The sequence below is a fragment of the Vigna umbellata genome, chromosome 2 (assembly GCF_029865625.1).
Source record: "Vigna umbellata cultivar VRB3 chromosome 2, Vumbellata_1.0, whole genome shotgun sequence".
NCBI classification, from domain to species: domain Eukaryota; kingdom Viridiplantae; phylum Streptophyta; class Magnoliopsida; order Fabales; family Fabaceae; genus Vigna; species Vigna umbellata.
Genome location: NC_142166.1, coordinates 9,618,156 through 9,636,803, shown reverse-complemented (window position 1 = coordinate 9,636,803; position 18,648 = coordinate 9,618,156). Strand labels below are relative to the sequence as shown.

Here is an 18,648-nt window from a genome sequence, read left to right as displayed (position 1 = left end):
TGAAATTTACAAATTTTACGTATTAAAATATACTGATACAAATAAAATATAAATTTTAAGGTATAAAATAAGACTTCTTTCAGTCACAAATATTTAAAAAAATATATATTTTGTCTCTTAAATTTATATATTCAGGTCAATAACTAAATGAGCGATTAATGAAAATGTTAATCTCATAAAACATAAAAATTTTATATTGAAGTAAAAGTTACAAAATGTTATAATATAATAATTTTTTTAAAATGAATTAAAACATTTTAAAATAACTCTTGCTAAGAAAATGTTTTTAATACGTTATTTTACTTTTTCTTTAATTTAAGAGTCCACCTTGATTGAATAAAAAGGTAAATGATTAATAAATATATAACAAATGTTAAAAGTATTGGATGCTATCATAAATTATTTATTTAATATATTACAAGTCAAAATAACTTAGATATAAAAAAGTAGAAATGCATTTCATGTAACACCCTAGAAGGATAATTGTTGTATAAACATATCAGAAAATTTGTACAACTCATACATTTTCCAAGACATTTAAATATATATATATATATATATATATATATATATATATAAGACATTTGAAAATAAAATTTTTATGGTTTTCTAAATGATTTTTTTCATCTATCTTTACATGTGTTTATGTAAAAAGTACATCCATATAGTAGGTTATTACACAAACAACAAATATAAAACATATAAAAATAAGCTATTACAAATAAATTCCTAAGAAATTATATAAAATAAATAATTTTATTAACAATTTATAAATAATTCAAAATTTTAATTAAATACGAATATATAAAAAAAATCATATAAACTACGTATAGCTATACATAAAAAATATATTCAATCAATGAAATGTTAATTCATATTTTTTTAAGTAGGTATCACTAGAAACTAAAAACTCTAAATCGTAATTAAATGTATAAGCATATACAAAATTAATGAATTAAGTTATTACAATTCAAGTTTACACATATCACACTAAATAATCTTTTTTCAACTTTTCATCAAGATATCTTAAATCATCAACTAAGCAAGTGTGTTATAACATAGACGTCAATAATTATTATATAAATAAAATAATAGTTAACATATAATATGTGTAATCCTAGTTTCATACATATTCCATCAATGTCAACAAAATCATACAATATAACTCATTTAAACAAAGTTACAATTAAATCAAATATAAAAAAAATATTCGTTTTGTATTTATAAAAACATACATAGTTAATCAATTAAAGAGACTATGAGAGAAGATTTTTTAGCTTAAGCAAAAATGAGTTCATTTGAGAAAAAATATGACAGATCAAGAGGTTGAGTTGTAGTGTTATTTTCACTTAGATGAAAATCCTTTTGTTTGGACGAAAATATGGTTGAGAGTAAAGTGAATTTCAATTTTATTTTTGCTTGAATGATAAATCTTTCGCCTGAACTAAAATCTTTCGCTTGAATGAAAATCTTTTACTTGAGCAAAACAATTTCGCTTAAGCAAAAATATCAAAAAACCAAACTCATATAATAGAACAAATCATTTTTCATATATCTTTTTAAAAAAATTATAATAATACAACTTATAAACAATTCAAAATGATCAATTTAAACCATGATGTGTTCAAACATCTACACTCATTTCTACTCAACTTGATCCTTCAAACTCAAAACATATAATTTATCTTCACATCAAACTTATACACTAACATAAGTAAAGTTATATATAGAACAATTAACTCTATAACTCAAACCATATTGAAAACTTAGTTTAAGAGAACTATATAACTTAATATGCATAATCTAGTCATTATATAAACTTCTCGAGAATAATATTCAATCTAGAATATTTTGAAACAATCATTCATTAAACAAAACACTCAAATGCAAACATTAAAATAATTCTTAATCAAAACACAATCTCTACATAGAAATCAAAGTCTAGTGACCAAGTCATCTATCTTACAATTCTATTAACATCATAAACAACTTGCAATGTCTATCTTCAAAGAAAATTTTCTAGATCCAAACATAAAAGCTATTTAAAGCCTAGAAACTTTGAGCAAAATATCTAAACATAACAAAATATAGAAACCAAAGTCATTTTCACATCCAAGTCATTTATCCTACACTTCCATCAAAATTAAAAATAATTTTTCTTATCTACAATGCTTATCTTCAAAACAAATTTTCCAAATCCAAGTAGTAAAGTTTATTAAAGTCTAGAAAAAGATATCCAAACATAACAAAAGTTTAGCATATGATAAAATAATTTAAGATAATAAATTTTCTTACTTGATCTAAAATAATATTGATTACAAAATAATAAAGAAAATAAAAAGAAGAAAAAAATGTATAAACTAAATAGAAACTTATTTCATTTAAAAATCTTATTAAATAAAAATGTTTCATGTTCTCTTGACAAGTACGGAGGATATTTTAAAAAGAGAGATTAAAGAGGTGAAATTAAAGAAAAGAGAAGGTTTAATACCTATTTTGGTCCCTCGATTTGTAAGGTCTATTCAAAGTTGTCCTCCCGTTTTTTTTAAGTTCACTAACATCCTACTTTTCGCAAAAACAGTTTAAGTGGAACCTTTTTGCTTACGGCGTTAAAAAACTAACGGCAAAGTTGCTCTGGTGGCCAACATTAGATGACCTGTCCAATAGTCCAATTAGTTGGCAAGTTCAGCCAATAAGAGAGTGCCACGTGGCAGTCCTCTTTTCACTCAAAAGCTTTATCACACTTCTTCATCTTCATCATTAACCAATCATACTGTAATTTAGTTGCCAAGAAACAAAAAAATCAAAGTGAGGGAGAAAAACCTTCAGAGGATGAAGACCAGCTTTGAGTTCATGAGATTGTTGTTTTTCGGTTTCTTTGCTGCTTGAATCAAGTGTCGACGTTAATTGAGAAGAAGAATCTAATGTTTGATGAGCGTTTTCGGGATTATTGATGCTGTTGTTCTCTGATTTCTTCTTCTCCGTTGTGAAATTCATAATCGCGCGCCAAACCCTAATCCCCTTTTCCCCTCTTCCCAAACCCTAATCCCTAATTGCACATTGCTTCAGAAATAATTTAACGTACTTTTATTTATGTTTATATTCAATTTTGTTTTACTGGGATAAAAAACCTCACTATCTTCCAATCTCAGTGTTTCACCGTTGTCGTAAACCAAGATCGTCGTCGCCCCGTATGCCTCCGCTCTCTCCGCTATTGCGTCGCGCCCCATCTCCCCGCCCTTCCCGCACTCAAAACAAACAAACAGTTTAGAAATACAGTGCAGGGAGGGGCGACAAATCCCTTCGGGGGCTCGGGTGGGTTGAAGTCAATGTCTTCTAATGGGTTGACGTTGTCGAAGAAGAAGGTGTCGATGTCATAAGAGGGTTTGCATTTGGCGTAGAGGATGGAGAGGTGGTGTTAGGGTTTGGCGAAGAGGAGGGAGATGGTGTGCAGCGGCGAAGGGAGGAGAGAGAAGCGGAAAGAGGGAAAAACCGAGAATGCCACGTAATAATAAACTGTACAGCTAATTCAGGTTTCGCCAGATAAACAACTCTGTCCTTAATCTTTCTAACGCCGTAAGCAAAAAGGACTAACGTGCACCGTTTTTGCGAAAAGTAGGATGTTAATGAACTTTTGAAAAAAAGGAGGACAATTTGAACAAACCCTACAAATCGAGGGACCAAAATAGGTATTAAACCAAAAGAAAAAATAATAATTTTTTTCTTTATGGTAGAGAGAGATGGACAAAAAACTTTAAATTTATTCATGTTAATTTAATATACAAAATTAAAGAGAATTAATAGAATACTTTCAAATTGCTTTTAATACTCTATTAATTAGAAGTTAAAATATATTCAAAACTATAAAATTAAATAAAAAATTAAACTTATCTAAATATGTGTATTTTTAAAGTAGATGATTTTTTCATATTAAAAAGTAAACTTTAATCTTAACCCAATTGACAAAATATAATTGATGTTAGATTTTTAACACACCTATCTTACAAACTAATATTTATGATATTATGCTAAGAAGTAGTTTCTAAATTTAACTTAATTTTACAATACTAACATCAAAGATGAGGTTTGTAACCAAAAGAATATATTATTAACAATTTTAAGAGAAAATTAATATAAGTTTGAAATATTTGTACTTAATTAAATTTGGTTTGTCAAACTAAATTAAATGAAAATTGCATTTCTCAATATTTTAGTTAATGTTCATTTAAGTTTACATTTTTAATATCTCTTATTGGATATGAAATGATCCTACTTCTGTGTACCACTTTCATGGATGTTTTTCCTTCTAGGCAAGGGAATTTCTAGAAGCCTTGTTACATTTCGAATCAAAGGAATGTTTGGTGTTCTAACAACTTTGTGGTTAGCATTTAATTTGGTTTAGAAACTTTTGATACGGCGTTCCAGTTGTTCTCGGTTCTGTAATGAAAATGTCAGCAAATATATTTCATATTTTAGACCATTTTTTAAGGTTTTGACAAATTAAAAAATAATTAATTATCGTTCAACGTCAAATGACTAAAAATAAATAAATGCACATTTAAAAAATTGATTTTAAATTAAATGTTTTTCTTAATTAAAGTTTAAATATTTTATAAATTGATTATTTTCATTTGAAATTTTATTAAAGAATTGTTCTATTCAATATTTATAATATTTTTTATTTTTATCTAAATATTTTCTCATTGAATTTGATCATAAGATGACGTAATATAGTAGTTGTTAGTAATATTCAAATTTATAGGATGTAAAACTTTAATGAAATTACTTTTTTTTAACTTAAAAATTTTGTTTGGATGAAAAAAATAGTCAAATAAATATTTAAAGTAAGTGTTACATATTTAAAGTTATCTAATAATTAATAAACATACATGTTATGGTTTGATGATATTTTATTCATAATATATTTATATTTATTAAAAGAAAATAATTAATTTGTATGATAAACTTTGAGTATGATGATATTATGCAACTAGTTTATAAATATTAAAGAAAATAGAAATTGTGATTTATGTTTGGCATCAAATAACCTTCTCTCTAAATTAGTTAGAAAGTGAGGGAAAGGTTCTTGGTCATTTTATTGGTATTTTAAATAGAAATAAACTGGTTATAATATAATATTTAAAATAATGATTAAATATCTTATCAAAAAAGTAAAATAAATAGTTTAATTTTTTGAGTTGTATTGAATTTTAATGAATATAAAAAATTCATATAGAATTATTTAATTTCCCCTCTGTTATCCATTTAGCAAACGAAGAGAAGTTTATTTAATTTCACTTTTCTTATTTTTATCATCAAATTAAACATATTTTTAGTTCTATTTTTTAATTTATTTATATTTCTTCTTCTTCTATTTCTTTCCTTCCTATTTTCAAACAAAAATACAAAAGAAAATTACTGGATAAAACAAAAAAAAACCATAGGAAAAATACTAAGCAGTACATTTATTGTAAACTATAAAAAAAATTATCTCATTAAAATAGCTATAAATAGATTCACATTTACCTTTTTTGAATAATTTAGTGAAATAAATATAATTCTTTCTTTGTAGTTCGCAAGACTCTCTGTATATTTATTGAAGTTGTTGAGTGTTTGAACTCATTAGCAGGGAAGACCAATAGCAGCATGTGCACGTTTTAAGTTTTTTCTTCCTTCTTAGCTACAAGTCAAATTGGGGCTATCACTCTCCATTCAGCTACTAACCCAACAAACACAAACAGCATTTTCCATGCTGTTTCAGTTACAGTTTCAGAACAAAGTTCTTCTTTTCAATTTCTGAAACCGAACACAGACATGTTCTTTCTGGCCTCATCAAATCATTACACGGATTTGAACTTGTCCTTGTCTGCTCCAATCATTATTGGACAGGTGTATTTTTAGCTCAACATCTCAACATCTTAACATCTTATATCTCTCACCACTTCTTTGTAATAAAAAGCTCCCCCTTTTCCTTGGATTTTATTGATTCAATAATGCCATCTTTCTTCCTTTCTTTCTTGGACTGTGTTTGGGTCCTGCCATTGGACAAGTGAATGAAACTAGTTGATCTTTGCAAATCTGGTCTTTTTTGGAGGATTCTCAAGGTTGTAATGTACTGTAATTTGTAGTACAAGTTGTAAGCTTTTGGAGAGGCAAAGTTGTTGCAATTATGAGTGGTAATGGAAGGAAGAGGCGCCATTTCAGCAGAATCCATGCATTCTCTTGTGGGAAGGCTTCATTCAAAGGGGAGCATTCACTTATAGGGGGTCCTGGATTCTCAAGGATAGTGTACTGCAACGAGGCAGAACGGGGTGAGGAGAGTTTTGTGAGTTATGGTGACAATTATGTGAGTACTACTAAGTACACAGTGGCTACTTTCCTACCCAAGTCCTTGTTTGAGCAATTCAGGAGGGTGGCCAATTTTTACTTTCTTGTCTGTGCAATTCTGTCTTTTTTCCCGGTTTCTCCTTACTCGGCTGTCAGCAATGTTATTCCTCTTGTTGTTGTGGTTGCTGCTACAATGGGGAAAGAGGCTGTTGAGGATTGGAGGAGGAAGAAGCAGGTAATGTTCTGATGACTGTGTCTGCTTTTGGTTCAGAATTGTGGTTAAGATGCTGTTCTGTAGTTGTTCTGTTCTCTGTGCAAATTGAACATGGTTGATTTTGCCGACAGATATTATTTATTATTTTAAGAACTGGTTTTGGGATCTGGTGAGGTTTACTGTAGTGAGGGAATTGTGAGGGGCAAAGTGCCTTAATTGCTGAGTGCATGCCCATTCCGATGAGAATTATTTTAGGAATATCTACATGTGAGTGGATAAATGCAAAATTTTGGTACTTTTGATACTCTTGTCTGTTCAAACGGGTACATATTCGCGACTCAGATACTGAAGTTCTGGTATAAATGCCTCCGAGGAGCTTTTTATTTACTTAAGTCCTAGTATATTTAGGTCAATATGTGAATTAATATAATTTGAAAGATTATTTCTCATTTTGTGAAAGAGAGAAGATAATGGTAATATTGTGTTGGTTTTTGTGAACTTTTACTTTCTGGACAATTCTTTTGATTGCTCTCTTTTCACGCTCCTATTAATAACTGTTAGGCCTGTAATGTAGTCTTGTGATTTCATCAGGATATAGATATGAATAATAGAAAGGTTAAAATGCACCATGGAGATGGTGTTTTTGACTATTCTAAATGGAAGGATTTGAAAGTTGGAGACATAGTAAAGGTTGAAAAGGATGAATTTTTCCCTGCTGATTTAATCTTACTTTCATCAAGCTATGATGATGCAATTTGCTATGTTGAGACCATGAATCTTGATGGAGAAACAAATCTAAAAGTTAAACAAGCACTTGAAGAAACATCAAAGCTGCAAGAAGACTCAAGCTATCAAAATTTCAAGGCTATCATCAAATGCGAAGATCCAAATGCAAATTTGTACTCATTTGTAGGCAATTTGGAGCTTGAAGATCAATTGTATCCTCTAGCACCTCAGCAGCTGCTGCTTAGGGACTCAAAGCTAAGGAACACTGAATTTATCTATGGTGCGGTAATTTTCACAGGCCATGACACAAAGGTTATGCAGAATTCAACAGAACCTCCTTCCAAGAGAAGCACAGTTGAGAAACGGATGGATAAAATCATTTACTTTCTCTTCTTTGTCTTATTTTTAATATCTTTCGTTGGTTCAATTTTCTTCGGGATTGCAACTAGGGAAGACCTTGAAAATGGAGTTATGAAGCGATGGTACCTCAGACCAGATAATACCACAATTTACTTTGATCCAAAGAAAGCACCAGTTGCAGCAATGCTGCATTTCTTGACTGCACTCATGTTGTATAGTTACTTGATTCCAATTTCTTTGTATGTTTCCATTGAAATTGTGAAAGTTCTTCAAAGCATTTTCATCAACCAGGATTTGCATATGTATTATGAGGAAACTGACAGGCCAGCTCATGCTCGTACCTCAAATTTGAATGAAGAACTTGGCCAAGTTGACACTATACTTTCAGATAAAACAGGAACTTTGACTTGCAACTCTATGGAATTCGTCAAGTGTTCTATTGCTGGGATTGCCTATGGCCAAGGAGTTACAGAAGTTGAGAGAGCTCTAGCCAAGCAAAAAGGATTACCATTAGATGAAGAGTTGGCAGAAGATGGCTATGTTCCAAAGACTTCTGAAGTAAAATCTTCCGTTAAAGGTTGCAACTTCATGGATGAGAGGATCACAAATGGAAATTGGATCAGTGAACCTCATGCCGATGTAATCCACAGGTTCCTGCAGTTGTTGGCTGTATGCCATACTGCAATACCTGAAATTGATGAAGAAAATGGAAGAGTTTCATATGAAGCTGAGTCACCTGATGAGGCAGCTTTTGTGGTTGCAGCCCGAGAACTTGGGTTTGAGTTTTATGAAAGGACACAGACAACTATCTCACTGCGTGAGTTCAATCCCAAATCAGGCAAAACAACTGAAAGGTGAGGTTTTTGTCCTTCTTTGTGTGTGCTTGTTCTCCTATATCTAACCTTTACCTTCAACATTAATCTTGGAGATTAGGTTGTGCATAAAGGAATACAATTTCACTTTTGCAGGTCCTACAAACTTTTGAATATACTAGAGTTTAGTAGCACAAGAAAGCGGATGTCTGTAATTGTAAGAGACGATGAGGGGAAATTGCTACTATTTAGCAAAGGAGCAGACAGGTTTGTGATTTTGTTCATTATTTTTAATTCCTAGTTAGGAGTTCAACCTTGAGTTGGATAAGCTATTTGATGTGGTATTTAAGCCTTGAAGCTTTCCCACCTAATGGACTAGTCATTTTAGGTTAACCACTTTTTCAAACAAAGCATAACGTACTTTTGTTTTGAAGTATGAATACAGATAGGACATGGTTATCTTAAACTAGGTGAGTGACATTTGCATTATGTTTCAGGTGTTCAAAATCTTAAATTTCTTTTTGATTGTGGCTTTTACTGTCAGTGTCATGTTTGAACGACTTGGAAGGAATGGAAGGGAGTTTGAAGAGAAGACTAAGCAGCACATTGATGAATATGCTGATGCTGGTCTGAGGACCTTGATACTTGCATATCGGGAACTTGGTGAAGAAGAGTACAATACATTCAATAAAGAATTTATGGAGGCCAACAACTTAGTAAGTGCTGATAGAGAGCAAATTGTGGAGGAAGTATCAGAAATGATTGAGAAGGAGTTAATTCTTCTTGGTGCTACTGCGGTCGAAGACAAGCTTCAAAATGGGGTATGTTAAGCAATGGCCAAATTTCTTTTCTTTTAATGCGACACTGAAACTGCTTGAGTATTCAGCAGAGCTAGTGGCTTTCAATTTTTCTACTTAATATGTGTGCTTTAAAACTTGTATGCTGTCATTAAAGCTTGTAATTACTCTTTATGCTATGTTCTTATGAATCCGTTTGTGTAATATATAGGTTCCTGAATGCATCGACAAGCTAGCTCAGGCAGGAATTAAGCTATGGGTTCTGACTGGTGATAAAATGGAGACAGCAATCAATGTTGGGTAAGTTCAAAGTATATCAATAGATTGTTACTTCTCCTTTGTGATACTCACTGATTGAATAACTTTGTGTGACTGCAGGTATGCATGTAGTTTGCTCAGACAAGGAATGAAGCAAATTATAATCAGTTCAGACACTCCAGAAATCAAATCATTGGAGAAAGTGGAGGACAAGTCTGCTGCAGCAGCGGTAAACCCCAACTCTAATTTCTTCATGTTATATGATTGAAAGAAAGCAGAACGTATAACAGTTTTATCCCATGCACAAGACATTTAATTCAAGGCACATGCATTAGAAAGTCCTTTACGATTAGATGCATGATTTTGATGGAAGATTTATGATTCTTTAGGCAATCAAGGAAAGTGTTATTCTTCAACTAAAGAAAGGAAAGGAATTACTTTCTGAATATGATGAAAACTCTGAGGCATTAGCTCTTATCATTGATGGGAAGTCTCTTACTTATGCACTAGAAGATGATGTGAAGGACCTTTTTCTTGCACTTGCAGTTGGCTGTGCATCTGTCATATGCTGTCGTTCATCTCCCAAGCAGAAAGCACTCGTAAGGGTCAATGCTTGTCTCTTCCTATGGTGATATGCACTTGTTCAACCTGTTAAGGTCTTACTATTATGATACTACAGGTTACTAGATTGGTAAAGGTTAAAACTTGTAGCACAACTCTAGCAATTGGTGATGGAGCAAATGATGTTGGAATGCTTCAAGAAGCTGACATTGGGATTGGCATAAACGGTGTCGAAGGAATGCAGGTAAATCTGAAATGTCCTACTTACAACAACAACAAAAATTCTTTCGTTTTACCTTCCTAAGAACACGACCCTTAATTTTTTTTTCTTCTCCTTCGTTTCTGTAAAATTTGCAGGCAGTTATGTCAAGCGATATTTCCATTGCCCAATTTCGGTTTCTAGAGCGTTTACTACTTGTGCATGGACATTGGTGTTACAGAAGAATCTCATCAATGGTAACAAACTTGTCTTTGACAAAGTATATACGTTAAAGCATAGGCTACTCCATTTAATATATTCACAAAGACTCTGCTCTAATTCCAACAGTTACAAGAAATCTAGTGTTCATATCAGTGCTTCAAACATATATTCCTTAATTGGAACGAATATTTTGTGAAGCATGTGTTGCATGGTAACATAAGTTCATAAACAGCCCTGTCTGTTGTGTCTTCTAGTCAAATGTTTTGCCATTTTTATTCTGTTACTCTCACCACACATTCCTTCAATTAGTAAAACTGTCTTAACCAACCCTTTTTTCATTTGGCAGATCTGCTACTTCTTTTACAAGAACATTGCCTTTGGCTTTACCCTCTTCTTCTATGAGATCTACGCCTCGTTCTCAGGGCAAGCTGCATACAATGATTGGTACCTCTCACTATATAACGTATTCTTCACTTCCCTTCCGGTAATTGCCTTAGGAGTATTTGACCAGGATGTTTCTGCTAGATTATGTCTCAAGGTACCAATTTAAATTCGATTGCTGCTCTTTGTGCCATGCTGTTTGATGAAATTTGTTTCCTTTGATGCATACATTCACCCCATAACATCTTTCCTGATGAATTGTACTTTCAGTTCCCATTATTATATCAAGAAGGTGTGCAAAATGTGCTGTTCAGCTGGAAACGGATTCTCGGTTGGGCATTTAATGGAGTATTGAGTGCTACCATAATATTCTTCTTCTGCATCAACGCAATGGAGAATCAAGCATTCCGCAAAGCAGGGGAAGTTGCTGATCTGGAAGTTCTTGGTGCAACCATGTACACTTGTGTGGTGTGGGTGGTGAATTCCCAAATGGCACTATCCATCAGTTATTTCACTTACATTCAGCATTTGTTCATATGGGGTGGCATTATTTTCTGGTACATATTCCTGATAGTGTATGGAACAATGGACCCCACTCTATCAACCACTGCCTATAAGGTGTTGATTGAAGCTTGTGCACCAGCACCATCATACTGGCTCCTCACTTTGCTTGTGCTTGTTGCTTCACTCCTTCCATACTTCGCCTATGCTTCAATCCAAATGAGGTTCTTCCCCATGTTCCATCAGATGATACTGTGGATTCGAAACGATGGGCAAACGACTGACCCAGAATACGTTCATGTTGTCAGACAGAGATCAATAAAACACACAACAGTTGGCTTCACGGCTCGTTTTGAAGCATCGCAGAGTTCGGGAGCATCAAAGAGTATTCAAGTTTGAACACAGTTAGCAAGCAAACCAGTGTTCTGTTTCTTTGTTGCATGAAAATGTTCCTGAACATAGATAGGCCTAGATTTGGTATAGGTAATCAACCAATTACATACTCGGATTGTATATATTTAAGGTAGAGTTAATAAGAAATGTCAAATGATGCTCCTTAATAAGGGAAACCTTTAAGGTAATAAATATTGTGGCTGAAAAAGAAAAGCTCCAATAAAAGATACATAAGATAAAAATAACTTTTAAATAATATATTCTCTTACTATATAATCAAATTATGAGTGTGTAAATCAATCATACTCGTTTGTGAAGTTAAATATGTTTAAATTTCACTACCTAATGCAATAGAAGATTATTATATAAATGTTGTAAGGATGTCTGATATGTTGTTTTAAGCAAGGAAATATATATTAAATTTGGATGAGCAATGATTGTATTGATCATTTAGTTTGTCTGAAAGTTGTATTTTTTAAAGTGCTTTTGAATAAAATATTTGAAATAAATTTGGTTCTATAGTATATAGTGATTTCTTGATATTTTTGCTTAAACGATGAAACTCAATCCTTGTTTTTGACTAGATTTTTTCAAGTTATTATTTTTTTCCCTTTTCTCTTTTTTGCCTCTTTAATGATTAAATGTGAATATTTAATATAAGTGTAAATATAATATTAATTTGTATATTTAATTTATTTATGATTTTGGTTAAATGAATTATATAATATGAAAATGTTTATGAAAAATGATTAAAATTATATAAATTTAAGATCATACATTTAGGATGACTATTTCTACAGTTAACAATTCATTTAAAAGGTAATTTAAATTAACATTTTAGATTTCACATTATAAAATACAATTTTAATATTTTAAATTTTTTATTAAAGTTATTTTACTCACAATTATATTTTAAATATTTTTAAATTAATACTTATTATTATTACTCATAATTATATTTTATATAATTTTTAATAGCATTCATATAATAAGATTACATATTAATAATAATGATTAATCATAACCACTTAATTCTTATCACAAATACTATTTAATAATTATGAACTTTCAACATGATTTTCTAAATTATATTAAATATAAAAATTATTAATCAAATTTATCTAATATGTAAAGAAATAAAAATAATAAATTGGAATTAGAGTTCAACCTGCCAAATTGGAGAACCGTGACGAGAAATTGGATTCGGGACGGGTACAATAAAGAAGTCTAATTGATGAGTGTTTCATCCTACACCTCCGAGATCTCATCCTGCACCTCCAAAAATTTCACTTTTAACCTTCTGACATCTCATCATTATCCTACACCTTTAACTTTATAGAAAATTTTATTTTTAATTTTAATAAATATATTTTTATTTTCTTCTTTTTCTTGTTAAAAAAGACTCTATGTAAGGTCCTGGAAACTATAAGGGCTATTGGACCTTATTTTTCTGAGGCAGCCAAGCCCAAAGGACCAAGGGCACCATGACCTTAGAGAGGGTCTAATCTTTTCCAACTCTGAGCTCATCATCCAGTTCCTCTTTCTCTCTCTAAACTCAGTTTTCTTCTTCCTTCTTACTCTGCCTTCTCTCTACCCTTACATTCATTTGAACCGTTGCATTTTCAATTAGGTGGTGTTCTTTCGCTCACGGAGTTGAGGGCTTCCTATCCATCCGATTAGTTTTCAATTTGGACGCGTAAGTCAGTTTCTCCACTCTTCTTGAACCTAGGGCATGCAACTTTACTGGTTGCATGTACCTGGTGGTGCTCCTTTTTATCCTCTACCTATTCTAGCTCTAAGAGCTGTCTTGTCTCCACTATTAGTGGGTTGTAGGGTCTTGTTGTGTGCTGGCTGTGTAGCTATCGAAGCCTGGTTACTGTTGGGAGCTGTACTGTACTTGTAACCACAAGGTAAGGGGAGCTAGTTATGTTTTGTTTGAATTGTATGGTGTGTATGCTTGATAATTTGTGATTTACTACTGTTGAGTTATATTTTGTGGTGAGCATGTTGATTTGTATCTGCTGAATGTGTGGAAGTTGTGTAACCATGGAGTGCTGAACATTGTTTGCTTGGATGAGTTGTTGGCTATACTGAATTTCTGGTTTGGAGTAAGAACTCTGTAAAATAGTCACTACGAGTAGGGGGTTAGTGCACAGGTACTGATTTATGTTAATGTGAAGGGAAGTGATGCATTGTAATCGGGCAAATTGAATCTAGAACCCCATAGGACAGTTTGTATAACTTAAATAAATTAACTGGAAATTTCTCAGAGTACTTGTTGGTAGGATAGAGGAACCTTAAAAACCTGAGTTGGCACATCCCTAATCATAGAGAAGCCCTGGTCTGATCCAATCAGTTGTGACTAGTCATATGTGCTGGCGTCGAAGGTGAGTTTGATGCGTTCAGACATTAGGTTCTTCTCCGATGACCAATTGGGCAGTTTGGGCTAACTTGGATGAGTCAATTAGAACTTATTAGAGTCATAAAACTAGAATAGAACATGTTAAAAATGACATAATTGGATTTAGGTCCTTAAGTTGTGGATTGTGGTGTTTTAGAGAAAAACGGAGTATAAATCACTTTAGAATCATAATAAGAACATTCATGATAATCTAGGCGAGTTTAATGGAGCTTAATACACAAATTGGAAGTCTTAGAAGTTGGTCAAGAAGTTTAGAAATGGTAAGGGCTGGTGTAAGTGTGTGATTCTGCAGAATTCACGTTCTGCAGGTGATGCAGAGTCGCTATGCGATCTGTCTCGCATAGCGAGACCCTATAGAGGGTGCTCATTGTCTGGAAAATTCGCTGTGCGAATTACCAGAGGGTGTTGCTATCTGTTTACGGATTCGCCTGGCGAGTCCTGTCGCTATGCGACTGGTGGTGGTCTGGGACCACTTCCCATTTAATTCGAAGGGCGAGTGGAGCCGCATGGCGAGAGTTTAGGAAGTGTTGGTCTCTATCTGGATTCTCGCATCGCGACCTGGGTGTGCTGTGCGGGAGAACCAAAGTTTGATGCTTATACAGACTTAATTCGCAAGGCGACCTGGGTAGGTGCGCTATGCGAATAGCGCCAGTCTCGCCATGCGAGGGTGGTGCGCTGTGCGACAAGTGTTGAGTCTGGTTCTTTAATTACAACTTCTGATGTGTTCTATGGTTGATTGGTGAAGAAATTTCCTTGCATCGATAGTACTGTAATGTGATGTTCAAACAAGTATGTGGATGGTATCAAAAGTGTATGGCTGTAAGTGGTGGTAAGATGATACAAGTTGTAAACCAAGTTCCATCTGTGTAGGATCTCTTGGTGAGATTCTTAGTGTTTAGAATGAAAGTAGGAGCTTAGTCTTGGGGGTCATCCTGAAACTCCAATGGCCTTTCTTCTCATGTAGAGAGGATTGGGCCATGTGGTGAGGAGTAGCAGGAGGTCTTAGTCTTGGGGGCTTCCGGTATGCCTCAAGGCCTGGAACAGGCTAACCTCGTGAGTGTGGCAAGGTGGGAAACCCAATTTTCATAAGTCACCACGAGTGCAGGACCCGCCATAGCTCGACTATCATTCTAAAGTCTGAACGAGTCAAGTCTAGAAGATAACATGCTAGGATGTACACCTTAAACTGCTTTGATTTAAGTTAACTCCTGTATGTTATGTGCTTGATATGATGCATGCTTTTATATAATTAGCTCACCCTTGCTTATGTGTTCGTGCTTTGTTTGGGTACGCTTTCTGTTGCAATGATCATCCAAAATTGGATGTGAGCAGATGAAGAGGAGGTGTCTGTGGAGCTGGGAGACGGTGATGCTGCAGCTTAGTATGTCTAGGATCTTGATTAGTAGTATTATTCTGTTGATATTTTCCCAGTGGTCTTTTATGTTTAAGAGACCAAATCTGATTTTATTTTGGATGACTCTAACCAATATAGTCTGGTACATGTCTCTAATTGCTTTCCAATATTATAACTAAATAACGTCTTTATTATATATGCATGTCGTATATTTTGGGATGTCACACTCTACACCACCTTAATAATAACTAAATTTAAAATTCAAATATTATTTAATATAATTTTATATTTTAATAATTATTAAAATATGATTTATGTTATAATAATAATTATATTAAAAATATAAAAATAAAAATAATAACAAAAAAGTAAAATTATATTAAATAAAATATTTAATATATTCAAATATATTAAATTATATTAAAATATTAAATTAAATTAAATAATTGTTAAAATTTAAATAAATAACAAAATTTTAAACAAATAAAATTATATTAAATAAAATATTTAAATATACTAAATTATATTAAAATATTAAATTAAATTAAATAATTATTAACATTTATATATAAAATAAAATTTTAAAAACCATTGATATGATATCCTATTCATAACTTATCGGATATCAGTATCCGATTAACAAATTTTTCAAAATTTTGATTTTATAAAATTTTAATAATTATTAAATTTAATTTAATATTTTAATATAATTTAATATATTTAAATATATTAAATATGATTTTGAGTATTATTTTTATTTTTATTTTTATTCTTATTTTTATTTTAGTTATTATTTTTCAATTTTCTTAATAAAATTATTTTAAAAATATAAATTATATTTTATTAATTATTAAAATATAAAAATATAATAAGTAATATTATAATTTTTATTTAAGTTTAATATTTATTAAATTTTAAATAAAAAGCAAAAATATTAACATACTTTATAGATTTTAATATATAAATAAGTTTTTTAAAATTTTCATTTTTATTTAAAATTTAATAATTATTTAATTTATTTTAATATTTTATTATAATTTAATATATTTGAATATATTAAATAAAATTTATTATTATTATTATTTTTATTATTTTATTTTTATGTTTTTAATATAACTATTATTATAATATAAATTATATTTTAATAATTATTAAAATATAAAATTATTTTAAATAATATTTAAATTTTAAATTAAATTAAATTAAATTATTATTATAGTGAAGATTGTTTTTAATAAAAAAGAAGAAAAAATTGAAAATTAAAGTTAAAAGTAAAGTTTTGAAAAAGTTGGAGATGAAACGTTCCTAATTGATATGTATTTTGCTAATGTTTCATCGAGGGATTTCTTTTCTATTTAGGTTTATCGGAGAAAAATAAAAAATTGATGGTTGAAGGAGATCCGAAGATGAATTCAAAACCACGAAATTAGGAACAAGCCACCAAAAGCGCCTTCGCCACCGCCATTTGTGCTCAACCACCTGACCGGTGCTTTCTTAAATAAAAATAAAATAATATTTAACTATAAAATAAGTTGGATATATTATTTATATGTGTACATATATTCAAATTTAATTTTGTAAAATGAAATCATGATACATAAATATGTTAAAATAATAGAGGAGATAAAATTCTAGTTTGTAAAATCAATGCATGGTATTTAACCAATATGATTAGTTTTTAAGCATTGTGCATATTAGGACATGTCTCCTTTCAAAGCATGTGTTTCTTTATGTACTCCTTCAAAACGAAAAAACGAGAAAAATAAGTTACATTTAAAAACAAGTTTTGTTTACATTTGGTATTAAAAAAGATTACTTTACCAAAATTATGATTAGTTTTAAAATATGAGAAAAACAATGATAGAAATAAATGGTGTTAATTAATAATTTTACTAGACATGCATATGAATGATGACATAGAAATGAAACTTCTTAAGTAATACAATATACAATAGTTTTGTTATAACTAAAACCAACTACGTGTTTTTTATTCCTAGATTGTCTCCATAAGAAATTAAAATGAAATGAACGTTATCACTTAACGGATCAAAACCATTGACACTTCATCGCATCATACTAAAATAAGAACCTTCATCTTTTCTTCCTTATTAACCTCTCCCAATGTTGTGAGGGTGGAACTCATGTGTTTAGTGCATGGTTCCCCATCTTGATATTGAATTCATGTCTTTTTATCACCGTCCAAAAGTATTGGATTGCTAACGTCAATCCAAACATTTTGTTTGGTTTTGTTAGCACTTTTGTTTGAAGGACACATTTTACCCATGTATTGCACATCCCTCTTACAATGTTGTTTTGTTGATTACATTGAGAACATGTCAAAACTTAAAGTTAATCAACTTCGCCAATTAAGAGACATTTTTGAAAAATTTGACACAGATTCCGATGGTAGCCTAACCAATTTGGAGCTAGCCGCGCTACTTCGATCATTAGGGCTAAAGCCTTCAAGTGACCAAATCCATGTGTTATTAATGAACTTGGATTCAAATGGAAATGGATTTGTGGAGTTTGATGAGTTGGTGGATGCAATATTACGTAACATAAGTGCAAAGATATTATTGAACCAAGAAATGTTGCTTGGGGTATTCAAATATTTTGATCGTGACGGAAATGGTTTTATAACAGCCGCAGAACTAGCAGGGGCAATGGCCAAAATGGGTCAACCCCTTACCTATAGAGAGCTTAGAGAGATGATCACAGAAGCAGACACAGATGGGGATGGTGTCATTAGCTTCAATGAGTTTGTCACCGTGATGGGTAGATCAGCCTCTGGCTTCTTAGACTTTGCACTGTTGTAACCAAAGGTTCTTCATTGTAAACACGATTTTGCGAATTGGAACATGTTTCTTATCCTTGATGTTGTGCTAAAATGAGGCTTCATACAAAAAGGAAAGGAAAAGCTTCCTCATGTAAATGTTTTTCTTCAATTTTTCGTATTTTGAGATTATGTAGCATTTTTTAGTAACTTTCGGAACATGTCATATAATTCACAATTTGAGGAGAGTAATGTTGTGTTTAGTAAGGAATGATCCATTGTAATCAAATATTTATATTTGGCTTTTTTTTCCTTACGATGTGACCATAAGTTATGTTGGAAGAAATT

At 31.4% G+C, this 18,648-nt stretch overlaps 1 protein-coding gene and 1 pseudogene across 1 annotated transcript; both read left to right on the top strand.

The window, feature by feature from the left end:
* The first annotated feature begins 5,618 nt into the window (after positions 1–5,618).
* Positions 5,619–11,921, top strand: LOC124845709 (putative phospholipid-transporting ATPase 9). Its single transcript, XM_047322855.2, has 11 exons — positions 5,619–6,562; positions 7,133–8,481; positions 8,596–8,706; positions 8,984–9,260; positions 9,448–9,536; positions 9,615–9,723; positions 9,884–10,093; positions 10,174–10,299; positions 10,413–10,511; positions 10,823–11,014; positions 11,128–11,921. Exons 1-11 carry the CDS (start codon positions 6,170–6,172, stop codon positions 11,755–11,757), a joined length of 3,585 nt encoding a protein of 1,194 aa, XP_047178811.1. The 5' UTR covers positions 5,619–6,169; the 3' UTR covers positions 11,758–11,921.
* A 5,784-nt stretch (positions 11,922–17,705) lies between these two features.
* LOC124845718 (putative calcium-binding protein CML16 pseudogene) lies at positions 17,706–18,371 on the top strand (annotated as a pseudogene).
* The last annotated feature ends 277 nt before the right edge of the window (positions 18,372–18,648 follow it).

Bases quoted from the DNA above. Each gene is read 5' to 3' on its own strand.
- LOC124845709 (XM_047322855.2), top strand. From the start codon at position 6,170: ATGAGTGGTAATGGAAGGAAGAGGCGCCATTTCAGCAGAATCCATGCA. The intron at 8,707-8,983 runs GTTTGTGATTTT...TTTTACTGTCAG, and splicing joins TTTAGCAAAGGAGCAGACAG to TGTCATGTTTGAACGACTTG. The intron at 10,512-10,822 runs GTAACAAACTTG...TTCATTTGGCAG, and splicing joins ACAGAAGAATCTCATCAATG to ATCTGCTACTTCTTTTACAA.